General features: G+C 45.7%; 1 protein-coding gene across 4 annotated transcripts in view; it reads left to right on the forward strand.

The window, feature by feature from the left end:
- The window catches only part of LOC132392844 (neuropilin-2-like), a 109,424-nt gene that overhangs the window by 45,728 nt on the left and 41,857 nt on the right, over positions 1 to 21,839 (forward strand). For all 4 annotated transcript variants that reach the window (XM_059967328.1, XM_059967329.1, XM_059967327.1 and 1 more), the window contains 6 exons: positions 2,325 to 2,555; positions 3,830 to 3,985; positions 4,676 to 4,845; positions 8,336 to 8,491; positions 18,327 to 18,471; positions 19,449 to 19,807. In XM_059967328.1, the coding sequence (XP_059823311.1) occupies positions 2,325 to 2,555; positions 3,830 to 3,985; positions 4,676 to 4,845; positions 8,336 to 8,491; positions 18,327 to 18,471; positions 19,449 to 19,807 (1,217 nt within the window). The remainder of the gene's footprint in view (positions 1 to 2,324; positions 2,556 to 3,829; positions 3,986 to 4,675; positions 4,846 to 8,335; positions 8,492 to 18,326; positions 18,472 to 19,448; positions 19,808 to 21,839) is intronic.

Raw genomic sequence — 21,839 nt, forward strand, 5'->3', positions numbered from 1 at the left:
ATTTTGTATACTTCATCAAATCTCCCCTCATTCTCCTACGCTCCAGGGAATAATGTCATAACCTATTCGATCTTTACCTATAACTCAGCTCCTCGATGACGTTAATGTGGGGAGGATAAAAAAATGGGATTCATGTAGGATTGGTGTAAGTGGGTGGTCATTGGGCAGTGAGCTTTCAGTGGTCTCAGGGCACGTGTCCAAGTGGTTAAGACGTTGATCTAGTGACCTGAAGGTCGGTAGTTTGAGCTTCAGCTGAGTCAGCATGTCTTATCCTTGAGCAAGGCACTTAACCACACATTGCTCTGTGATGTCACCGGTGCCAAGCTGTATTGGCCCTTGCCCTTCCCTTGGACAACATCGGTGGTGTGGAGAGGAGAGACTTACAGCATGGGCAACTGCAGGTCTTCCATACAACCTGGCCCAGGCCTCAGTCATCTTCCAAAATCGATGGACAGCCGAAGAAGAAGAAGCAGTGGTCTCAGGGGCCTGTTTTCATGACTGGCCCCAGTCTATCCCTTATTGAACTCACCAAAGAATATCCAGCTTGGTAATTATTTGTACAAGAACTGATTAAAACAGCGAATCTCTCTAGACCAGAAGGGGGACAGTTGCAAAATGGCTCAATGGCTGGAAAAGCAGCTCTACGGACCGGCTGGTCAAGCCGCTGCCCTATAGGCCTGGTAACCGGGTTCGATACCGACCCCGGGTGCTGTCTACATGCAGGTCACTGTGTAGATTTCCCCTGGTGTACCGGTTCTCTCCCACATCCAGAGACATGCCGGTCGGTGGATTAATTGGTAGATTAAGATGAAGTCAAAGTGACTGAAGATCAGGGTCAGTGGTTTTACTTGTCTGAACTTGAATGAGACAACACCTCGTGAGAATTCTCCATACAAGACCCTGATCATGTTGATTGTTTATAAGTCCAGAACTTCCCAGCTCTGCAGAACAATGGGACTTGAGAGAGTTGATGATCCACCTGGCTGAGGGGAGGATTGAACCTGAACACAAGGAATTACCAGTCAAGAGAGAGATGGGAAGAAATATCTTCACCTAGGGGATGGCATCCAAACTTCTCTTAAATGTTGAAATCAAACTTGCATCCACTGGCAGCTCATTACACACTCTCACCACCCTCTCTTCACGTTCACCTTAAAAAAATACACCTTCCACCTTTAACCCATGACCTCTAGTTCTTGTCTCACTCAATCTCAGTGGAAAAAACCTGCTTGTATTACCTCTATCTATACCCCTCATAATTTTGTAAACCTCTATCAAATCTACCCTCAATCTCCAACACTCCAGGGAATCAAATCCTAACCCATTCAACCTTTCCCTATAACTCAGGTCCTCAAGCTGATGTAAATGTGGGGAGAATGACAAAATGGGATTCATGTAAGGTGGCATTTTCAGTTTACGTGGGCTTTTGAGCTGCGTGAATTGGCCTTTGTGTCCTGCAATTCCACTGCAATTTCACACAGTGAATGGCTGATGTGTGGGGTGCGCAGCTGAAGTACTTGGTGGAATCAGGTACAGTGAACACGTGTGGGAAGAGCTTTGACTGGCAGTGGAACCGGTGAGGCTCAGAAGGAGATGGTATCAATGCAGGCAAACCGGACCGATGTTCGGCGTGAACGTGGGGAGCCAAAGGGCCTGCATCTTCACTGTATGACTGTAACTCTTTTGGAGAATCAGTGACACAGATGCCGCCTAGAATTACCGGAGGCATTTCCTGTTTATACAGGTTGAAACTCTCTAGTCTGGTGCAACTCCTGTGGTCTGGCATGCTTTGTATCTGTGGTACAGATCTATGCTAATTAACTAATACTAACTACATCTAAAACCTAAAATTAACTAATATCTGTACTATTCTGCAGCTAATTAACCTACCAGTGCAACCGTGGATGACTGGACTTCTGACTTGGAGAAACTTGGGGTTACGGACAGTTCTCCAGCTCAGAGGAAGATGATTAGTGAGGCAGATTGTTCATTTTATTTTATTTAGAGATACAGTATGGTAACAGGCTCTTCCGGCCCATGCTATCCAATTACACCCATATGACCAACATACTAGCCCGTAAGTCTTTGGAATGTGGGAGGAAACTGGATCTCCTGGGAGGAAACCTACACGGGTCACGGGGAGCACTTACAAACTCCTTACAGACAGCAGGAGGAATTGAACCCGTTGCTGGTGCTGAATTGGCATTATGCTGACTGCTTCTGTGGTCTAATTTTCCATGGTTTGGCATCCATTAGGTCTCACGGTTGCTGGGCACCTGCACTCAGTGCAACACCCTTCTGATTTTCATTTTCTCTTTTCGCAGGGTCCGACGATTGCTCCAAGAATTTCACGGCTCTCAACGGTGTGATCGAGTCTCCGAGTTTCCCTGACAAGTACCCCCACAACCTGTACTGTACCTACATCATCCTGGCACCGCCAAGGTCAGAGGTGACCCTCACCATGCTCACCTTTGACCTGGAGTACGACCCTCTGCAGCTCGGGCCTGCAGACTGCAGATACGATCGTCTTGATGTCTGGGATGGCTTTCCAGAGGGTAAGGTTGTTGGTGGCTCCAGAGGAGTCAAAAGTAACTGAAATTGTTCAAAGTTCCAAGTTCCAAGTATATTTATTTACAAAGTGCATATATGTCACCACATACAGCTCTGAGATTCATCTTCTTGTGGGTATACTCAGTAAATCCAATAACCGTAATAGAATCAATGGCAGACCACACCCAACAAGGCAGACAATCGGTTTGCAAAAGACAACAAACTGTGCAAATGCAAAAGAAAAAATAATAATAATAAATAAATTAGCAATAAATATCAAGAACATGAAATGAAGAGTCCTTGAAAAGTGAGACCATTGGTTGCCTTGTCCACAAAAATCTTATGCTTCTGTTTAAATATTTTGCACTTTGCTTTTTTTTAATAAGGCAAGATATTGAAGGCTGATCCACTACTATCCTCACCCCTCTAGGCCTTCCTTAAAACTGGGCACTTTTCAGACTAAAGTCGGGTACTGGATTGAACTGATTAGTTTCCCATCCCACCCAACACATTAAGGTGGGGGAGCGCTACACTGAGAGGGGAGGGGTGGCAGCTTAGGTGCTTTCAGAGGAAGGAGAAGAGGGCGAAATAAATGAACCTGTGGTGTGATGAGGCTGTCAGGGCCTGTCCTGTGGGCTTCATGCTTCAACTCTCACGTTATGGTGAGGTGAAGGGTTAAAGATATGGCTTTTCCAGGCAAGGGAAAGCAGCTGCTGGGTTGTGCAAGGGTGAAGGGTCGGTGGGGGTTGGGCAGCTCTGGTTTATTGACCTCTCTTGTCCTTGCTTAACTGACCTCAGAGAAAGAGCTAGGTGGTATCAGATATCTGACGCCTCCCATGGCCAGTGGTAGAGCAGCTGCCTGTGCTCGATACTGACCTCTGGTGGTGTCTGCATGGAGTCTGTGACCACTTTTCTCCCACATTCCAACGAAGTATGGGTTAGTAGATTAATTGATCACATGGCGGTAATTAGGCAGCGTGGATTCAATAGGCCAGAAGGGCCTGTTACCGAGTTGTATCTCTAAATAAATTAATAAATAACAAGTGGCCCAGGCTGGTGTTTGGACTGGGGGAATGTGAGACAATTATCACAGCTTGTTAAAGCTGCTGTCCACTGCCTTCTCTGTCCTGCCAAAGGACGAACTGCCCCAAAGGATCTCACTTGATCTGTTTTGTATTGTTTTGGCTTTTCAATCAAGTTTCAAGCAGAGAAAAGAGATGATTTTTGGAGACTGCTGCAACTTCATGCTTGTTTTGTGTTTCCTTCACCTCCGCTGCAGTGAGTCCTCTAATTGGACGCTATTGTGGCTCAAAGATCCCAACTGTGATTCATTCTGATACGGGAATCATGTCGCTGACTTTCCATACTGATATGGCTGTGGCAAAAGATGGCTTTTCGGCTGAGTACAACATCACCACGAAAGACACTCAGGACTGTGAGTATGTGTGAGCAGACTGTGCGTAGCATTGACCTGACCAAACAGCATGGTTAGGGGAGCTAGTAAAATTTAGATAACTTATCTTCTTCTTAGGGAGGGCATCCACAGCATAGATTGCAACTTAACAAGGATTCAGTCAATGGACCCTCAATGGTTTTGCAAGGATGGTTAGTGTGGGGTGAATGGGATGATTGTTTCAAAGCCCCACATAGATACAAATAAAATAGGTCCATCTGTCCTTCTTGACCCCTTCCCTCCTTACATGCCACTGTTAACCGTCTGTGCTAATAAGTCAGGGTAAGTCAGAGCAACAGGTTGGCTGAACCCATCTGAATCCTTTCCATTCCTACCCCCAGCTCAGAGTTGCTGAATCTCCTGCATTACCTTGGAGTCTCCAAGAACTAATGACCAGGATTTTAAAGAGTAGATGAAAAACTTTGTTTATTGGTTAGAAAAATGGAGGAGAGGGCAAAAAATGTCAATCAAGTTACAAGCAATCATGACAGGAAGAGACTGTTTTATCACCAATCAGTTTGGTGAAGGTGTTGCTTAGAGAAGATGGGCATGTTGGCCAGCCAACAGTGGGCAAAAGATATCTGATATGTTTTCTGGGTGTTAATCAATGCTGAATGCTTCACTGCAGCTGCCCGCCAGTCCAAGGTTTTAACTCTTTGATTGCATTTGCAGCTTATCAGTGCAACAGCCCATTGGGCATGGAATCTGGTCAGATCAGCAACATGCAGATCACAGCTTCGTCCTCCTACTCTTTGGGGAACTGGGAAGCGAGTCAAGGTCGACTCAATCACCAGATCAACGGCTGGACACCCAATGAGGACACCAATAGGGAATGGATACAGGTAGGTCTGGAGATTGTCTAAAGGGCTGTATTCTGAGCACATGGCATAAGTCCTTGAACAGCAATCTAATCGGCTAAACTATAGTGCGATGACCCCAGTGAAGAATAGACAATTGAAACTACCAACCCGCCCAATGACCAGATCCCACCACATTAAGATCATATTGACTTTGCCAAGGTTGAGTGGGCTTGGAACAGTTGGAATTGTGGTTCAGTTGGTGACAGTGAGTAGGAGGACTGAGCACAAGGTGCATGTTAGCTGTCCATTCAGGGAAGACCTGTCCTCTCAGATATTGGTGCTATTCAAAGCAGAGCCTGGAGATTTCTTCTGGATTTCAAGTCAACATTATTTCTCACCCAATAGCCCTCGTCTCTGTTGGAGTTTGTTGAGGCTTTCAGCGAACAAATTCCTTGCTATGCTTCCCACCTTGCAGGGGTGACTGTGCATCATTGGCTGTGAATGTGTTGTGTTCAGTTCAAGAGGACTAAAATATAAAAGCAAGGACATATTGTTGAGGGTTTATAATAGGTTGCTCAGGCCACATATGGAGTATTATGAGCAGATCTGCTGGCATTGGAGAGGGTCCAGAGGAGGGTTACAAGAATGATCCTGAGAATGAAAGGATTAATGTTTGAGGAATGCTTGATGGCTGCCCAGTGTACTCGCTGAAATGAAGGGCAATCCCATTAAAATGTACCAAATATTGAAATGCCTGGATAGAGTGGATGTTTCCAGTAGTGAGAGAGTCCAGAACTTGAGGGCACAGCCTTAGAATAGAGATGAGGAAGAATTTATTTAGCCAGAGGGTGCTGAATCTGTGGAATTCATTGCCTCATATGGTTGTGGAGGCCAAATCATTGGGTATCTTTAAAGCAGAGTTGTTAGTTTCTTGCACAGTCAGGGCGTCAAAGGTTACAGGGAGAAGGCAGGAGAATGGAGCTGAGAGGGATAATAGATCAGTCTTGTTCTCTCACACTCCCTCTCTTGCTGCCCTCACATCCAGCCAGCCATGCTCTGGCACAGTCAGAGTGTGGGCCACTCAGCCACAGGAGCGATTTGATGAGAAATTGCCAAAGGGTTTGGTTATGTGTAGAATATTGTATAAATGCTGTTGAGGGTTCTATGCTTCCACAAAGCCTTGAGATCTGTTTGGGGTCTTAAATACAGCTTCCTCTCTCTTTATTTCGAACCCACCACCCTCTTCTTACATCTCCTCAAGGGCTGTCTGTCCATCACCCTTCCTCGTATCTCCTACACGAAAAAACCCTGTCAATTGAAGCACCTTCCCCTCACCTCCAACACACTCCATTACATCAAACACCCTTTCCTTTAACTTAGCTATTTTACCCCATCAGCTCAAATGCTCCTTCCCATCACGTCATGCACCCCTCGCGCTTCCCCCATCAACTCAAAAACATCAGCTTCCTCTTCTCCTTGAACATCCTTCCACTCCGCCTGCTGAGTTGTACCTGCAGTTTTTGGACACAGTGCAGAACTTGGCAAGGCTTCTTCGAGAGCTCCTGCCAAACCCACAACCTCCACCACTCTGAAGGGCAGAGGCAGCAGGTGCCAGCAAATTGCACCACCTCCGCTCTCCATTCCATGCTTGTCAGCGCTGAGATTTGGAACCTCTCAACAGTTTTGGGTTTAAAGCCCGAAGCACTCTCCACAACAAGGTTTACACCAGCACCATTAGCTGGCCTTGCCAGTGACACCTGTGCCTCTTGACCCACAGTTTTCAAAACTGTGACTTGAATTTAACAATGCAGGAATGGAACGAGGTACTCAGATGTTTTAACAGGTTAGAATGAAAGAGGAGAGCGGTGACCCAAGGGAAGGTCTTAAGCTTATGAAATGTTCTGATAGGACAAACATGGAAAGATCTTCCCATTTCAGGAGAGACTGGAGATTAGTGGTCACTGATGTATCGTGTCTAATAAATCCAATAAGCAATTCTGAAAACACACTACCCAGAGAATACAGGAGCACAAAATTCATTCCAAGAGTACGTGGTATTCCAAGAGTTCCAGGGTACGTGCTTTTGAAAATATTCTGGATACATGTGTGAGGGAAGAAGGAATCGAACATTTTAACTAGAGTTGTAGAGCACTACAGCATGGAAACAGGCGCTTCAGCCCATTTAGCCTGTGCCAAACTGTTATTCTGCCTAGTCCCATCAACTCGCCCCTGGACCATATCTCTCCATACCTTTAGTATAGGAGTTGGGATGCTATGTTGAACTTATCCAGGATGTTGGTGAGATCAAATTTGGAGATCTGTGTGAAAAGGAAAGAGAAAATCTACAAGGATGTTGCTGGGATTTGAGGATCTGAGCCTTAGGCAAACATTGAATGGGTAGGGATTTTATTCCCTGGAGTTTAGGAGAATGAGGGAACATTTGATAGTTCTGTGACGGGTATAGGTAGGGTTACTGTAAGCACCTAGTTCTGGATGAAACTAGGTTAAAGGTGAAAAGGGGAATATTTCAGGGGAACCTGAGGGGGAAATCCTTCACTCGGAGGATGAAATGAGTGTGGAACAAGTTGCCAGACTAAGTGATGGATGCGGGTTCAATTTCAACATTTAAGAGACATTTGGATAAGTACATGGATGGGAGGCGTATGGAGGACTATGGTCCTGGTACAGTTCACCACTAGATGGACTGAAGGGCCTGTTTTCATGCTGTAGTGCTCTGTGACTCTGTGACCTCTTCATTTCCCAAACTGCCAAGGCAGCTTGGTTACTTAACTAAGTCATTGCTAGAATTTTAGAACACTATGTTTTTGTTGCTTAAAATATGGACTTCTGGAATTGGGGTTGATTACAGTGAAAAAACATAGTTTTGCAAACCATCAATACAGGACTTTTCAAAACATTCGTAAGTATTTTGAGGTAGTACAAGGGTTCAGAATAAAATGTTACAGTGACAAAGAAGGTGCAGTTCCAGTAGACAATTGGGTGTAAGGGTCTTGACCAGTTATATTGTAAGGTGAAGAGTTCCCCTTTAATATATTAGAGGTCTGTTCAAGGATAGAAGTTGTCCTTGAGCCTGGTTGCCGATGTTTCCAAGCTTTTGTGTCTTCTGCCCAATGAGATAAGGGAGAAGAGTCTGGGGTCTGGGGTAGGAGGGGTCTTTGATCACATTGGAGGCTTTCCCAAGGCAGCAAGAAGTGGGGACAGGGTGTAGGAGTGGAAGCCAGCTTATGTAACACTGGCTGTGTCCACAACTCTTTGCAGTTTCTTGAGGTCACGGGCAGTGCAGTTGTCGTGTCAAGTTGTGATGCATCTCGATAGGTTGCTTTCCTTGGTGCATTAATGAAAGTTGGTGAGGGTCAAGAGGGACATGCTGAATTTGAGGAGGGAGAGGCTCCAATGAGCTTCCTTGGCCATGGCATCAACGTGGTTGGACTGGGTGATGTTTGCATCTAGGAACACGGATCTCCCAACCATCTCCACCTCAGCTCTGCTGATCTGGTTCTTCTTGCCACAGGTCGACCTGGGGCTTCTGAAGATCCTGACTGGTATTGCTACTCAAGGGGCAATCTCAGTGGATACATCCAAGACATACTTCGTCAGTAGCTACAAGTTGGAGGTGAGCTCCAATGGCGAGGACTGGATGACCTACCGACAAGGGAAGAACCACAAGGTAAGGACCAGTGGGCCTTGATGTGCTGGAATAGGTGTGCAGGTGTCTGAAGGGGTGACTGGCCTTCTGCTCCCACCTGGCCAGCTGCACCATTTTATTTTGCTGGGGTGGTGCTTGGTGAGAGGGAAGTGGATCATTTTGTATTTTTCTGATAACAAAGAAGATTAAAGATGAGCTTTATTTTTCACATGTACATTGAAACATACAGTGAAATGCATCGCCTGCATCAAATCAAATCGGCGAGCATTGGGCTATGAGTAATGTCTCCTCTAACTTTTTTTTACAGTTGTGCGGACCGACCATTGCTCTGAGCAGGAAATTTTTACACAGCCTGAAAGCTGCGTGGCATTTTAAATGTTTTATTTTGTAATAGGCGCATCGCACAAATACAAACCACAACAATATCAGTCAGTCAAAACAACTGACAGGCACAATGGTAAAAGTAAAATGTTCTGACTAGATGGCGTGGTCGTTCAATGCAATGGCAGTTTATTAATAAATAGCTATTGACTTCCATTCTGTGTTTATTGTTACAATATGTAACAATTATGTAACTTGAAACACTGACAATGTAAATACATTGAAGCTCTAAAATGTTTCAAACAAAAGGCTGGGTACGTTTATTAAGAAAATTTATGGATTTTATTCATTAAAACATAATTAATTACAGGGTATTTCACAATTATATTAACATAGATTTCAAAATTATATTAGCATAATTTCAAAATTATATTAACATCATATGAAAGAGAATTTCAGCTGCACGGCAACAGAGGCTTTGCTGATGGGAGCATTTCAGTCACTGTGCAGCCATGCACCTGCTCAGCCTATAGGGAACAGTGGCTGGGAATAGCCTGCAAGTGTCTGCAGACTTCCGGCATCAACGTAGCAAGCCCACACCTCATGGACCCTCACACGGACAGCTATGGAATGCGGAAGGAAACCCGCCAATCACGGGGAGAATGTACAAACTCCCTTCGGCAGTGGCTGGAATTGACCCCAACAGGTGATCGCTGGTGCTCCATTGTGATGTGCAAACTGCTATGCTGCCATGTTGTGATATGTTTCTGTAGACGAGACTCACCCTATCACTCAGTAGCCCCCTCCCTCACTGTCAGTGTCGCTTATTCCAGTCTTCCCCCACCCCCATCTCTCTAGCAGAAGGAGTAATCCCCAGGTTGGCCCAGGGACCTTTTCATGAGCATGTCCTCTTGCTTTAGGAATGGAAGATTTCCAAATACAACACCCATGTTCTACCTAGTTCACAGGGTGGAAACCCCTCCATATCTCAGCACAGGCCTAATATCAATGGCAGCTTCTTCACCCAACTTTGGGGCTTTGGCGATAGCGAGAGGGCGTCAGGGCAGGAGACCTAGAGCTATTTCCACACAGCCTTCACCATCAGTCAGAACACTTGAGTACAGAGTTGGGCTGTTCTGTTGCAGTTGGTGAGACCACACTTGGAATATTGTGTACAGATTTAGTCACCCTAGGGAAGACAGCAGGGAAGAGTTGTGATGATAAATCTCGAGGGCGAGAGTTATATGGAGAGGATGAGTCCTCATGGTACACTGAGAGGTATCCTTATAGAAGTGTATAAAATCATGAGGTGCAAAAATAGGGTGAATACCCATCGTCTTTCTCCAAGGAAAAGGGAGCTAACAGCTGGAGGGCATATGTTTAAGGTGAAAGGGAACTAAGGGGCAACTTCTTCATGCAGAAGGTGGTGCATGTATGGAATGAGCTGCCGGGGCAAGTGGGCTGAGGCAGGTACAATAACAAGACTCAGAAGACAAGTGGATAAGTATGTGAATGGGGGGTGTGGTGTGGTTTAGATGGATATAGGTCAAATGTTGGGAAATGGCATCAGCTTGCTGGGAATCATGGTTTACGTGACTGGGTTGGAATGTGTTTCTGTACCATATTATAATATAGGTACCCCCCCCCCCCCCACCCCAGCATTTCAACTCTCAGTCATGACGGAGATGGATGCCGGAGGGATGGAGACCTATGTCTGCTGTGTCCCACTGATTCCATACTTGGTCATTGAGTAACCTCACCCTCAACCCCCTTTACCAGTTGTACTTGTTAATCCAGTCCCCTCCAAGCTCTCAGCATCTTCCCTCCAGTTTGGAAACTTCATCACCATCAAACGAGGACTGGGTCATTTAAAACTGAGGTGTGTAGACATTTCCTTTCTCAGAGGGTAGTGAGCCTCTGCCCCAAAAGGTTGGGAAGAACAAATCATTAGATATAATCAAGGTGGAAAGGGACAAATATTTGAAAGATTGAGGAATTGGGCACTGTGGAAACTGACACATGAAAGGTGTTGAGACTAGCTTGGGATCTGCCATGATCATACAGACTGGCAGGGCATTCTTGATGGGCCGGGTGGCCTAATCATGTTTTCTTGAGTTCTTATATCGCCTGGATTGGAACATGTACATTATAAGGAGGGGCTGGACAGGCTGGGTTTTCTTTTGGTGGGGTGGGGGGGGGGAGGGACCTGATAGAGGTGAACAAAATTATGAGAGAGGTAGACAGGGTCGTTGGTAAGAATGTTGCTGGGGTGTCTAAAACAAGTATAAGTTGAGAGATCCGAGGTCTGAGGGGGTGTTTTTCACCCAGAGGATGTCTGGAATCTGGAACAGTGCCTAAGGAGGGGGGAGCAAGGATTCTCACATCATTTCTGAGGCAGCCAGATAAGTACCTGAACTGCCAGGGCCAATGGAGGCAAACAAGTTTAATAGAAATGGACATTATGGATAGTATAGACACAGAGGGCTGAAGGGTCTATTTCTGTTCTGTATGACTGTGGGCTTTACATTGAAGGTGTAATATGATCTCTAACACGTCACCCCTCCAAAATCAGTTCCCGTTGCTCACTGTCTCCTGAGCAGCTGTCTGTTTTTCTGCTGATGCCCACTTTCTTATCTCCGGAACAACAAATCAATCCCTACGGTCACCAAAACAAAAATCATCTTCTTCGACTTGAGAGCAAATAAAGAACGAGAAGTGAGAAGGTTGTATGACTTCTGGCTGTTTGCTTTTTGAGTCATTTAACGGTGAGGAGAACCTGAGAAGCAGCAGGAATTATAAACTTATGCTGCTGATCTTCTGTCTGGGCAAAGCGGATTTCTTTTGAGAAACGTGGCTCAGTGAGTAGTTCAAGGAATGCGAAATTTAAAGCATCATCTGTAATTTCTCTCACTTCCACAATTAAGGTGTTAATCGTGCCCCTGTTGTGGAGAGCCTAGGTGGAGCGGGGGTGGGGGGGGGAAGATGTTGACCTGTTGGTCACAGTGGGCTATGGGGGCGGGTGAGAGGGAGGAGGAGATGGAGGCAGTAATGGTCCCTAATCAGATGTTGGCAGCTGGACTATTACTTAGAGCTGCACTCTTAAGTCCCACGGGAAGCCTGCCTGATTGTTAATGGGTCGTTGTCAGCTGAGGTACAACAGCACGACTGGGTGACATTCCAGACCTGGAAGGAACGTAACAGCAAGAGGTGAAAGGGAAAATAAGTGCCGAATTTCTATAAAGGTTTTTACACTGGGTTCTTGGAGGGAGATGGTCCCTGTTGAGATGAGGGAGGCGAGATTCTCAGTATGTACATCACAATGTGATAATGGCCTGGTAATCTCTGTCAGTGACAGTGGATGAGGGAGCAATCACTTCACACAAGGGACCGCCTTTCAGCCAGCAAGCTGGTAAAATCAAGGAGTAATGTTGCACAATCAGCCCCTCACAGCACGTCCTGATTGGCCTTTTTGATTTGCTGTTTTTAATTGGCTGTGCTCATGCTCCAGATCCCAGCATCCACCGTCCCTTGTGTTCCCCTGTCCTGACAGAGTATTGGAGACAGCTCCACGACAGGGTGTGGGGAGGTGGTTCGGGGGTGGGGGAGTGAGAAAGGACAAGTACTTTTCACTCTGTAGCACATTTCAGATATTCCTTCCTCACACATGGCCGGAGAGAAGGGCCACTCACCTCATCACTGCTAATGTCTGCTGGTGTGTTGGTAATGCAGCATTGGCCAGTGTGGTTCATTGTGACAGACTTTGGCACATTTCATGTGCAATAAGGGAATGATTGAAGTGGACTTGTTAGTGAGTTTACTCTTTGGGGTTAACATTTACAGGGGACACTGGGGATGCCATTGAGGAGGAGTGCTATGCAGGAGCCGTTATCACTTGCTCCAAGCCCCCTGCAACCAGTCATTGGTTATACTCACTCACAACCAGACGAGGTTCACGAAAACAATGCTGGGAATGAAAGGGTTAATATATGAGGGGCATTTGATGACTGTACTTGGTGGGGTTTAGAAGAATGAGGGATAGTCTGCGATACAGTGGATATTTCCAGTAGTGGGGGAGTATAGGAGCAGAGACGGCACAGCCTCAGAATGCAAGGACATCCCTCCAGAGCAGAGATGAAGAGGAATTTCTTATTCTAGCAGGTGATCAATCAGTGGAATTCATTGCCACAGATGACTGTGGAGGTCAAGTCATTGAGTTTATTTAAAGTGAAATTGATAGGTTCTTGATGGGCAGCAAATGTTACAGGGAGAAGGCAGAAGGATGGGTTGAGAGGGATAAGAAACCAGTTATGATGGAATGGCAGAGCAGACTCGAAGGGCTGAATGGTCTAATTCTGCTCCTATGTCTTATGACCTTATGGTCTAATCACCCCCACCTACCTCTTCTGCCTGCACTACCTACCTGTCATCTTCCACCTCTGCTCAGTCCACCAATCAGATCAGAGTCCTTCCCTAACACTCTCCTTCTCCTCGCTATATTGGCCTTATCTCTCCACTGTCAGTCCTGATGCCTGGCTTCAGCCTGAAACATCCACAATTCCTTCCCTCCCACTGACGCTGCTTGACCTGTTGAGTTCCTCCTGCCGATTGTGTGCTGCTCCAGATTCCAGCAGTTGCAGTCCCTTGTGTCTTATAATCATGTTGGATTGACACTTTCTGAAACTGATGGCTGATGTTCATAGCGCTTCTTCTTTTCCAATAAAAGATTCTCATTGTGTTTTCAACTGTATGAGAACACACAGTTGAGTCATGGAAGGGTTTTCTCAGGTCAAGCAATCTGATGCAGCAAAGACCATACAAACCTGCAAAGACAAGTCCGTCCTGATGAAAGGTCTCGGCTCGAAATGTCAACTGTTCTCTTTTCCATGGATGCTGCCTGGTCTGTTGAGTTCCTCCAGCATTTTGTGTGTGTCGTTTGGTATCTGTGGCTGGGTGCATTTCATCCCATGGTCACACACTTTCGCTCAATGTTCTTGCCATTGCATCTCCTCAGGACAATGGCCAACAGTTTACTGGAAGGGATCAAGGCTCTTTGTTCATTTTGACTGTCAGTGCCCAGGAAGGAAGTCTGTAGAAAGTGGTGGATACAGCTCAGTCCATCACAGACAAAATCCTCCCCAGCACTGCATACTTACAGGAAGCACTGTCACAAGAAAGCAGGATCCATCATCAAGGACCCCAACGATTCAGGCCATGCTCTCATTTAGCTGCTCCCATTGGGCAGAAGTGACAGGAGCCTTGGGTCCTACTGCCAGTTTCAGGGATAATTATTGCCCTACAACCATCAGGCTCCTGAACCAACCTCACTCCCAATACTGAACAGATTCCACAATCTACGGGCACACTTTCCAGGACTCTACAACTCACGCCCATGGTATCATTTTATTTATTTATTTCTTTTTGCACAATTAGTCTTCTTTTGCACATTGTTGATTGTCAGTCTTTACTTATGTATAGTCTTCATAAATTCTATTGTATTTCTTCATTTTCCTGCAAGTGCCTGCAAGAATCTCAAGGTGGTATGCGGTGATATATACTTTGATGCATAGTCAGTTCAGCGCCTCAAACCGACTTGATCATCAATTGTCATGAACAAAAGGATCCAAGAAATGAATGCAAACAATTACCCAAACACTCTACTTTTTATTCTTCTCCTGGGTTTTGTCGCAGCAAAGTTCAGGAGATTAACTCCTAGAGACTTTATGCTCTGGGGAGACAGACAGACCTGAAGCCTAATCAGCTTTCAAAGGATGATTGTGCTGAGAAAACCTTTGGGAATCCTTTCCATTTCTGCTGTTCCTTACCTAAATTTTTCCCTTGCAATCGGGAGACCTAAGGGACCTTAAAATGCAGCTTTGGGATGCAGAATGCTTGTGGGCATTGGGAGGGGTCAGGAGTTGAGTGAGGACAGGCAGAGTGCTGCAGATGACAATTTTATTTTTCTCTACTCTCATCACTGTCCTGTAGGTTATTTTTTATTCCAAAGGCATCCCACTATCTACATCTAGACATCGTAAAATGTCTGCCACGAATTCCTACAAACAGCTTTAATGAAATTCACTCAAATTAGTTAAGAGAGAAATGATAAAGTTGTCTTTCTGTTGTAGTTTGGTTTCAGTGACACTTCTTTCAAAATCACTAACATTCTTCACGCCAGTTTGAAAAGGCCAGGTTATGGTTAGTAAACTGCGACAATGACTGTGACGTCATGTGGAATTAGAAGAGTGAGCTGGTGATTTAGAAAGGAAATGTAAATGAAATTGGATTGACACATCTGTGAGTTAGGGAGGGTAGGGTTGAAGGCAGCTTTGGAATCAGATCATTAAAATATGACCTCGAACAAGACCCTAAAGGAAAGATCAGGCCAAACAACAAAGCTTTCTGGCAGACATGTTGTGATGTTCAATGGAAGTACCTTGGGTAACGAGGGACATATGGACATGAGGCAACAAGGTTTCAGTCAGGACCCTCCTTTACAGGAGCAGGTGCTTGTGAAAAATGGGTCCTGGTGGAAACCACCATCTCCCAATCCCATGGAGCTTAATTAATTACGGGTGTTATATTTAGGCTAGACGAGCACATGAGCTGCTGAAGTGTTCAGGGAGCACGCCCAATAAAATATTATTGTTACAGCTGAATCATCACTTGAAAATGATGAAAAGATACACATTTAGGCTTTCAGACAAAGGAAAAGTAACCCCATTTCTACACCCTTCACCTCAGATCTGTAAAACGGACTACTAAAACATTATGAATGTTTAATTTCAGAAAGTAGAGTTCAGATGGGAAGACCAACACTGACATTGAGGGAATGGCCAGTGAGACTGACTCTAAATGGGTGTATGAATGGTGAAAACCACCTCTCAGTTCAGGATCTGGGTGATGTCTTCAATCTTTACATTTGGGAAGGTGGGTGGTCAGGAAGGGGAGATCAGTCATTTAATCTGAGCCACAGGAGTGAGACCACCCGCTTAAATGGGGAACAGGAAGGGAGAACTCTCCCTTAAATGGAATGGGGATCGGAGAGGTGAGAGCAGCCTTTTAATGAGCAGTCAAGGAGGTGAGAATGCCCCTTTAAGTAAAGAGGTCTCTGGAAGGCCTATTGCCCCTTCAAGTGGGCAGTCAGGGAGGTGAGAACATTTGTTTAAATGGGGAGGGGGCACAGGACTGTCCCGTTAAATGGGCAGTCAGGGAAGAAAGAGGCGTAATGATCTGAAGGTGAGACTCCCTTTTCTAAAGCATTCCTCTAGTTACCTATGGAGGGCTGCCATTGGCAAGCCCCTCCCTTAAACAGAGCCCTACCTCCACCCCTCCCACATTTGAGTATTCCTTTCCAAGAGGAATCCGTGGAGATCAGTAACACGAGGAAGCCTCAACTCATAAAGGGAGAAAGAGCACGGAGAATCTTGAATCCTTCCACCGGAAGTCCAGTGTGTGTCAGAAGGAGCATGGCACTTCACAAACCTCCGTCCACCCCCGCTGGTCAGGAATTCCCATCCTATCTGTACTCTCCCTCGAGCCACCCGCAGAGCCCGTAGAACTGGAGGGGGGCGATCCAGGCCAGCATTTGTATCCCAGAAGACTGAATTAGAAGGAGAAGAAGATTATTTGATTGCATGTCGAAGTTCAAAGTAAATTTATTATCAAAGTACGTGTAGTTTATGCTAGTTTAAGATTGATTTCCTTGCAGGCATTCACAGTAGAGCAGAGAAATAAGATCAAATCGGTGAGAAACTGCACACAAAGACTGACCAGGAACCAATGTGCAAAAGAAGACAACCAGCAAAAACAAAAAGAAACTAAATAAATAAATACTAAGAAGATAAGTTGTAGAGCTCTTGAAAGTGAGTCCATGTGGAATCAGTTGCTCTAGCCTATCGATCCTTCCAAAGCATGGACTAGCGTAACATCAGAGAACAGTCACTCATCACGCACACGGCAAGGATTGAATGCATCCTAGGTGTCAGCGAGGTTAAAACAACAGCCAAGGACATGAAGTGGAACTGGGGGAATGTTGCCAAGCGCAGGGAGTGTAGGTACGGTGGGGGCTGGGGTTGCAGCCCCTAATGGAAAATTTCTGTGCACCACATTTCTACTTACAGTTTAAACAAAAGGAGAAGTCAGTAAATCTCACTGCTGGCTAACCTCAGCCCTGTTCACTTGAATAAGACTAATGTTCCACTAGATTTCCTTGAATTCCTTTCATCCCCAGAGGTACTGTGCTGGAAAGGTTAGAATTGTAAGTTAAATTCATCAGCTCCGGCAGCATTCAAATGCATAATCAGCCCATTTATATTCACCCTGCCTGCGAGGACCAAACCTGAACTAAGTACGCCCCCAAAGCAGAGGCGAGGTTGGTAGGTTAACCAGCCGCTGTAAATTGCCCCTTGTGTCTGGGTGAGTGCTGGGGAGAATATATTGGGTTAGTGTAAATGAGTCAGCATGGATTCTGTGGGCTGAAGGGCTTGCTTCTGTGCTGCATAATTCTACGATTCGCCGCATTTGGAAAAGGGAACTCTTTGCGTGTTAGCATAGATTAACGCAATCATGTTAACACATGACGAACGTCGAGCTCTATGACAACCTATCGATGCTCACTACTAAAATTGAGTTAAGAAGACTGCAACTAGCGGGGCACTCTCTAAGCCACCCTGAGCTATCTGCCAGCCTAGTCATCGCATGGGAGCCCAGGCATGGGAGGATGAATCCTGGGCACCCTCCCAAGACTAGTCAACATGCTCCTAGAAGATAGTGGCGTGGCTAACGTAGATGAACTGAACACACTGATGAGGGAGAGGGAGGAGTGGAGAGTCTGTCATCGTGCCTGACACTGGCCCCCTAGGCCTGAGTCAACGTAGCCGTAGTAGTAACGCAATCCGCTTTGACTCCTAGTTATTTCCTAGTTATTAACACAATCCGCTTCTGTTCTTAGTTATTTGCTGGTTATTAACGCAATCCGCTCTGTTCCTAGTTATTTGCTGGTTATTAACGCAGTCCGCTCTGTTCCTAGTTATTTGCTGGTTATTAACGCAATCCACTCTGTTCCTAGTTATTTGCTGGTTATTAACGCAATCCGCTCTGTTCCTAGTTATTTGCTGGTTATTAACGCAATCCGCTCTGTTCCTAGTTATTTGCTGGTTATTAACGCAATCCGCTCTGTTCCTAGTTATTTGCTGGTTATTAACGCAATCCGCTCTGTTCCTAGTTATTTGCTGGTTATTAACGCAATCCGCTCTGTTCCTAGTTATTTGCTGGTTATTAACGCAATCCACTCTGTTCCTAGTTATTTGCTGGTTATTAACGCAATCCGCTCTGTTCCTAGTTATTTGCTGGTTATTAACGCAATCCGCTCTGTTCCTAGTTATTTGCTGGTTATTAACGCAATCCGCTCTGTTCCTAGTTATTTGCTGGTTATTAACGCAGTCCGCTCTGTTCCTAGTTATTTGCTGGTTATTAACGCAATCCGCTCTGTTCCTAGTTATTTGCTGGTTATTAACGCAATCCGCTCTGTTCCTAGTTATTTGCTGCCAACACAGATGGAAACGAGGTAGTGTTGAACACACTGACGCCCCCTGTCGTGGCTCGCTTCGTTCGCATCAGGCCCCAGCTCTGGACGAATGGCATCTCTATGCGTTTCGAGGTCTACGGCTGCCAGATTACAAGTAGGTCTCCCCCTCCAGACCCTCATCACTCCACCTCTACTACCAACCACACTCTCAATGTTCCCCCTCCACTCCTACCCCAGCATCACTAAGGCAGATACCTCAGCATTAAACTTCAAAAGCACTTCCTCTGCAGTTACCCAAGATCAAGAGTTCCAGATTTTCTTTCTGAGTGAACTCAAAGCAAACGCTTTACAAAATGATGCAAAGATTCTCGAAAGGACGGGATCTGCTGTCCTCATTTTCTCAACAGCTATAGCCGGGTTACAATGCTTTATCTTGTCCATGGACCATCACTTATCTAATTCACACAAGCTGTGCAAAGCCCAAATATATCTTCTCACCGAGGGCCCTGACTCAAAGCAGGACTGCATTTCTCTAATGCATTTAATAGTGAGCAATTTTGACATGCCTTATAAAAGCATGAAATTAAATTACAGGGTCACACAAGAGGGTGGCCAAACGGTTTAAAAACCAGGTGGGTTTGATGGCGTGACTAAGAGGCACAGGGGTTCAGGGAAGGAGTTACGTACAAAGTTTTGTGGCTTCACGACTGCAATTTCCTTTAACTAGTTAACTAGACCCACGTTGCACAAGTCGTAGGTGAGGCCGCCCTTGGAGTACTGTGTACAGTTTTGTTCACCCAGCTATAGGAACAATGTTAATAGACTGCAAAGAGCCAGAAAAGATTTAGGAGATACTGCCAGGACCAGAATGCGAGAGATATAGGGAAAGGTTGGCCAGGCTATGCCCTTATTCCTTGGAAGAAAGAATCCGTGGTGAACTTATACAAGTTTAAAAAATAATGACAGGCATACATAGCTGGATGGTTTAGTCCTTTACCCAGGGTAGAGTGGTAAGGAAGACATAATTAGCCTTGATTTAAACCTGTAAGTGGGTCGAAGTGAACTAATTGTTGTGCTGATACAGGCTTCAGGAGTTCCACAGGCTCCAACAGACTTCTTCTTTTCCAACAGATGCCCCCTGCTCCGATATGTTGGGAATGGTCTCTGGGCTCATCCCCGAGTCACAGATCACAGCCTCCTCCACACGGGACTATCACTGGTCGCCGGGCAGTGCCCGGCTGGTTGCCAGCCGCTCCGGATGGTACCCAAGGCAGCCGCACCCCTTGCCCGGCACCGAGTGGATCCAAGTGGCTCTGCCCTCCCCGAAGACTGTTACTGCCATCATTATCCAGGGGGCACGAGGGGCATCGGCTGTGGGCGGCGGGGTGGGCGGGGAGAACAAGGCCTTTGTGCGCAAGTTCAAGCTGGCCTACAGCATGAATGGAGTCAACTGGACTTTCGTCAAGGAGTCTGCAGGACAGAGGCACAAGGTACGTGTGTGTGTGTGTGTGTGTGTGTGTGAGTGTGTGTGTGTGTCTGTGTGCGTGCGTGTCTGTGTGAGTGTGTGTGTGTGTGTGTGTGTGTGTGTGTGTGTGTGTGTGTGAGTGTGTGTGTGTCTGTGTGCGTGCGTGTCTGTGTGAGTGTGTGTGTGTCTGTGTGTGTGTCTGTGTGTGTCTGTGTGTGTGTGTATGTGAGTGTGTGTGTGTCTGTGTGTGTGCGTGCGTGTCTGTGTGTGTGGTGTGCCTGTGTGTGTGCCTGTGTGTGTGCCTGTGTGTGTGTGAGTGTGTCTGTGTGTGAGTGTGTGAGTGTGTCTGTGTGTGTGTGTGTGTGTGTGTGTGTGTGTGTGTGTGTGTGAGTGCGTGCGTGTCTGTGTGCGTGCGTGTCTGTGTGTGTGTCTGTGTGTGTGTGCCTGTGTGTGTCTGTGTGTGTGCCTGTGTGTGTGTGAGTGTGTCTGTGTGTGTCTGTGTGTGAGTGTGTGAGTGTGTCTCTGTGTGTGTGTGTGTGTGTGTGTGTGTGTGTGTGTGTGTGTGTGTGTGTGTGTGTGTGTGTGTGTGTGTGTGTGTGTGTGTGCGTGCGCCTGTATGAGCAAGTTCTAGAGGGAAATGATTGGACGTATGTCCTTCCAAACACCTAGAAGGCTGCTGTGAGTGATGTTGGCAATTAATTTGGATTTACGAAACTACTCTCTCCATTTTACTGAAAAAACAATCCTGCTTTTATTAGGAAACTTTACTATGGATTTAGTATCAGTTCTATTTGGGTCCTTCAGAAAAATTTTGAATAAACTCACTGTTGTAAAATAGACTTAGCTTGCTCACTAAGTAGATTGTAAATCAGTTCTGTTTAAACAAACAGCGTTTGTTGGAAAGTGAACTGCAGTCTGTTCTGACCTCCCTGCAGCTCACTGGCTACTCTTGGTGGGATAATGAAAGGGACAGAGATATGGTCCATCTCTCATCTTGACTGAATTAACCGGCTCCCAGTAAAGAGGTACCCTGTTGATCCCATATCTGATACTGGTGCCTCGGGAGGATTGAATTCATTTCTTTCAGGCAACACATTCCAGATTAAAAAAAAAGTCTCCTTTGCCTCGTCTGTCAATTATCTTAAATCTCTGTCGTCTGGTTACCAACTCCGTTACAAGTGGAAGCAGATTCTCCTTAATTGCTCTATCAAAGTACTTCATAATTAAATTAATTTCAAGTAATTTGAGCATTAAGTGAAGAGGCAACTTGGAATCTTAACCTGAGTTATTTTACCTCTTTATGATAATTAAAATAATATCCTGGATTTTAAAATTGATGTGTAACAATATGGGGCAGGCACAGCTGTTTTGGGGGATTGAGGCAGTGTTTTTTTTTACCGTGTGCTGAAAAGAACACAAAGCTGGCCTGTACAGTGTGAGGACATTGGAGAGGTCCAAGGGAGACTTACCAGAACTGAACCTGGGCTATGGGAGGTTGGGGAAATTCTGGTCACCTTGGAAGGAAGTAGAAGCTTTAGAATGGGTGCTGAGGAGATCTACCAGGATGTTTCCTGCATTAGAAAGCATATCTTAGAAGGGATAAGCTGAGTGAGCTAGGGCTTTCTTCTTTGAAGCAAAGGAAGATGAGAGGCCATGGTAGAAGTGTTGAAGATGATACAAGGCATAGATCAAGTGGGCAGTCAGAGACATTTCTCCCGGGGTGGAAATGGCCAATGCTAAGGGGCATAATTTTAAGGTTATTGGAGGAAAGTATAAGGGGATGCTAGAGGCAAGTTCTTTACACAGAGAGTGGTGAGTGCATGGAACCCCCACCAGGGCTGGTGGTAGAGATAGGTGCATTAGCGGCTTTTAAGAAACTCTTAAATCATGGATGATGGAAATATGGAGGGTTATGTAGAAAGGAAGGACTAGATTGATAGAAGAGGAGGATGAAATGTTGGCACAACATCGTGGGCCAAAGGGCTTTTACTGTGCTGTAGATCTGTGTTCTATGTAAATTGTTGTTCACCTCAGGTTGGATATAAAGAAATTAAACA

This window comes from Hypanus sabinus, chromosome 4 (assembly GCF_030144855.1).
Source record: "Hypanus sabinus isolate sHypSab1 chromosome 4, sHypSab1.hap1, whole genome shotgun sequence".
Lineage (NCBI taxonomy): Eukaryota > Metazoa > Chordata > Chondrichthyes > Myliobatiformes > Dasyatidae > Hypanus > Hypanus sabinus.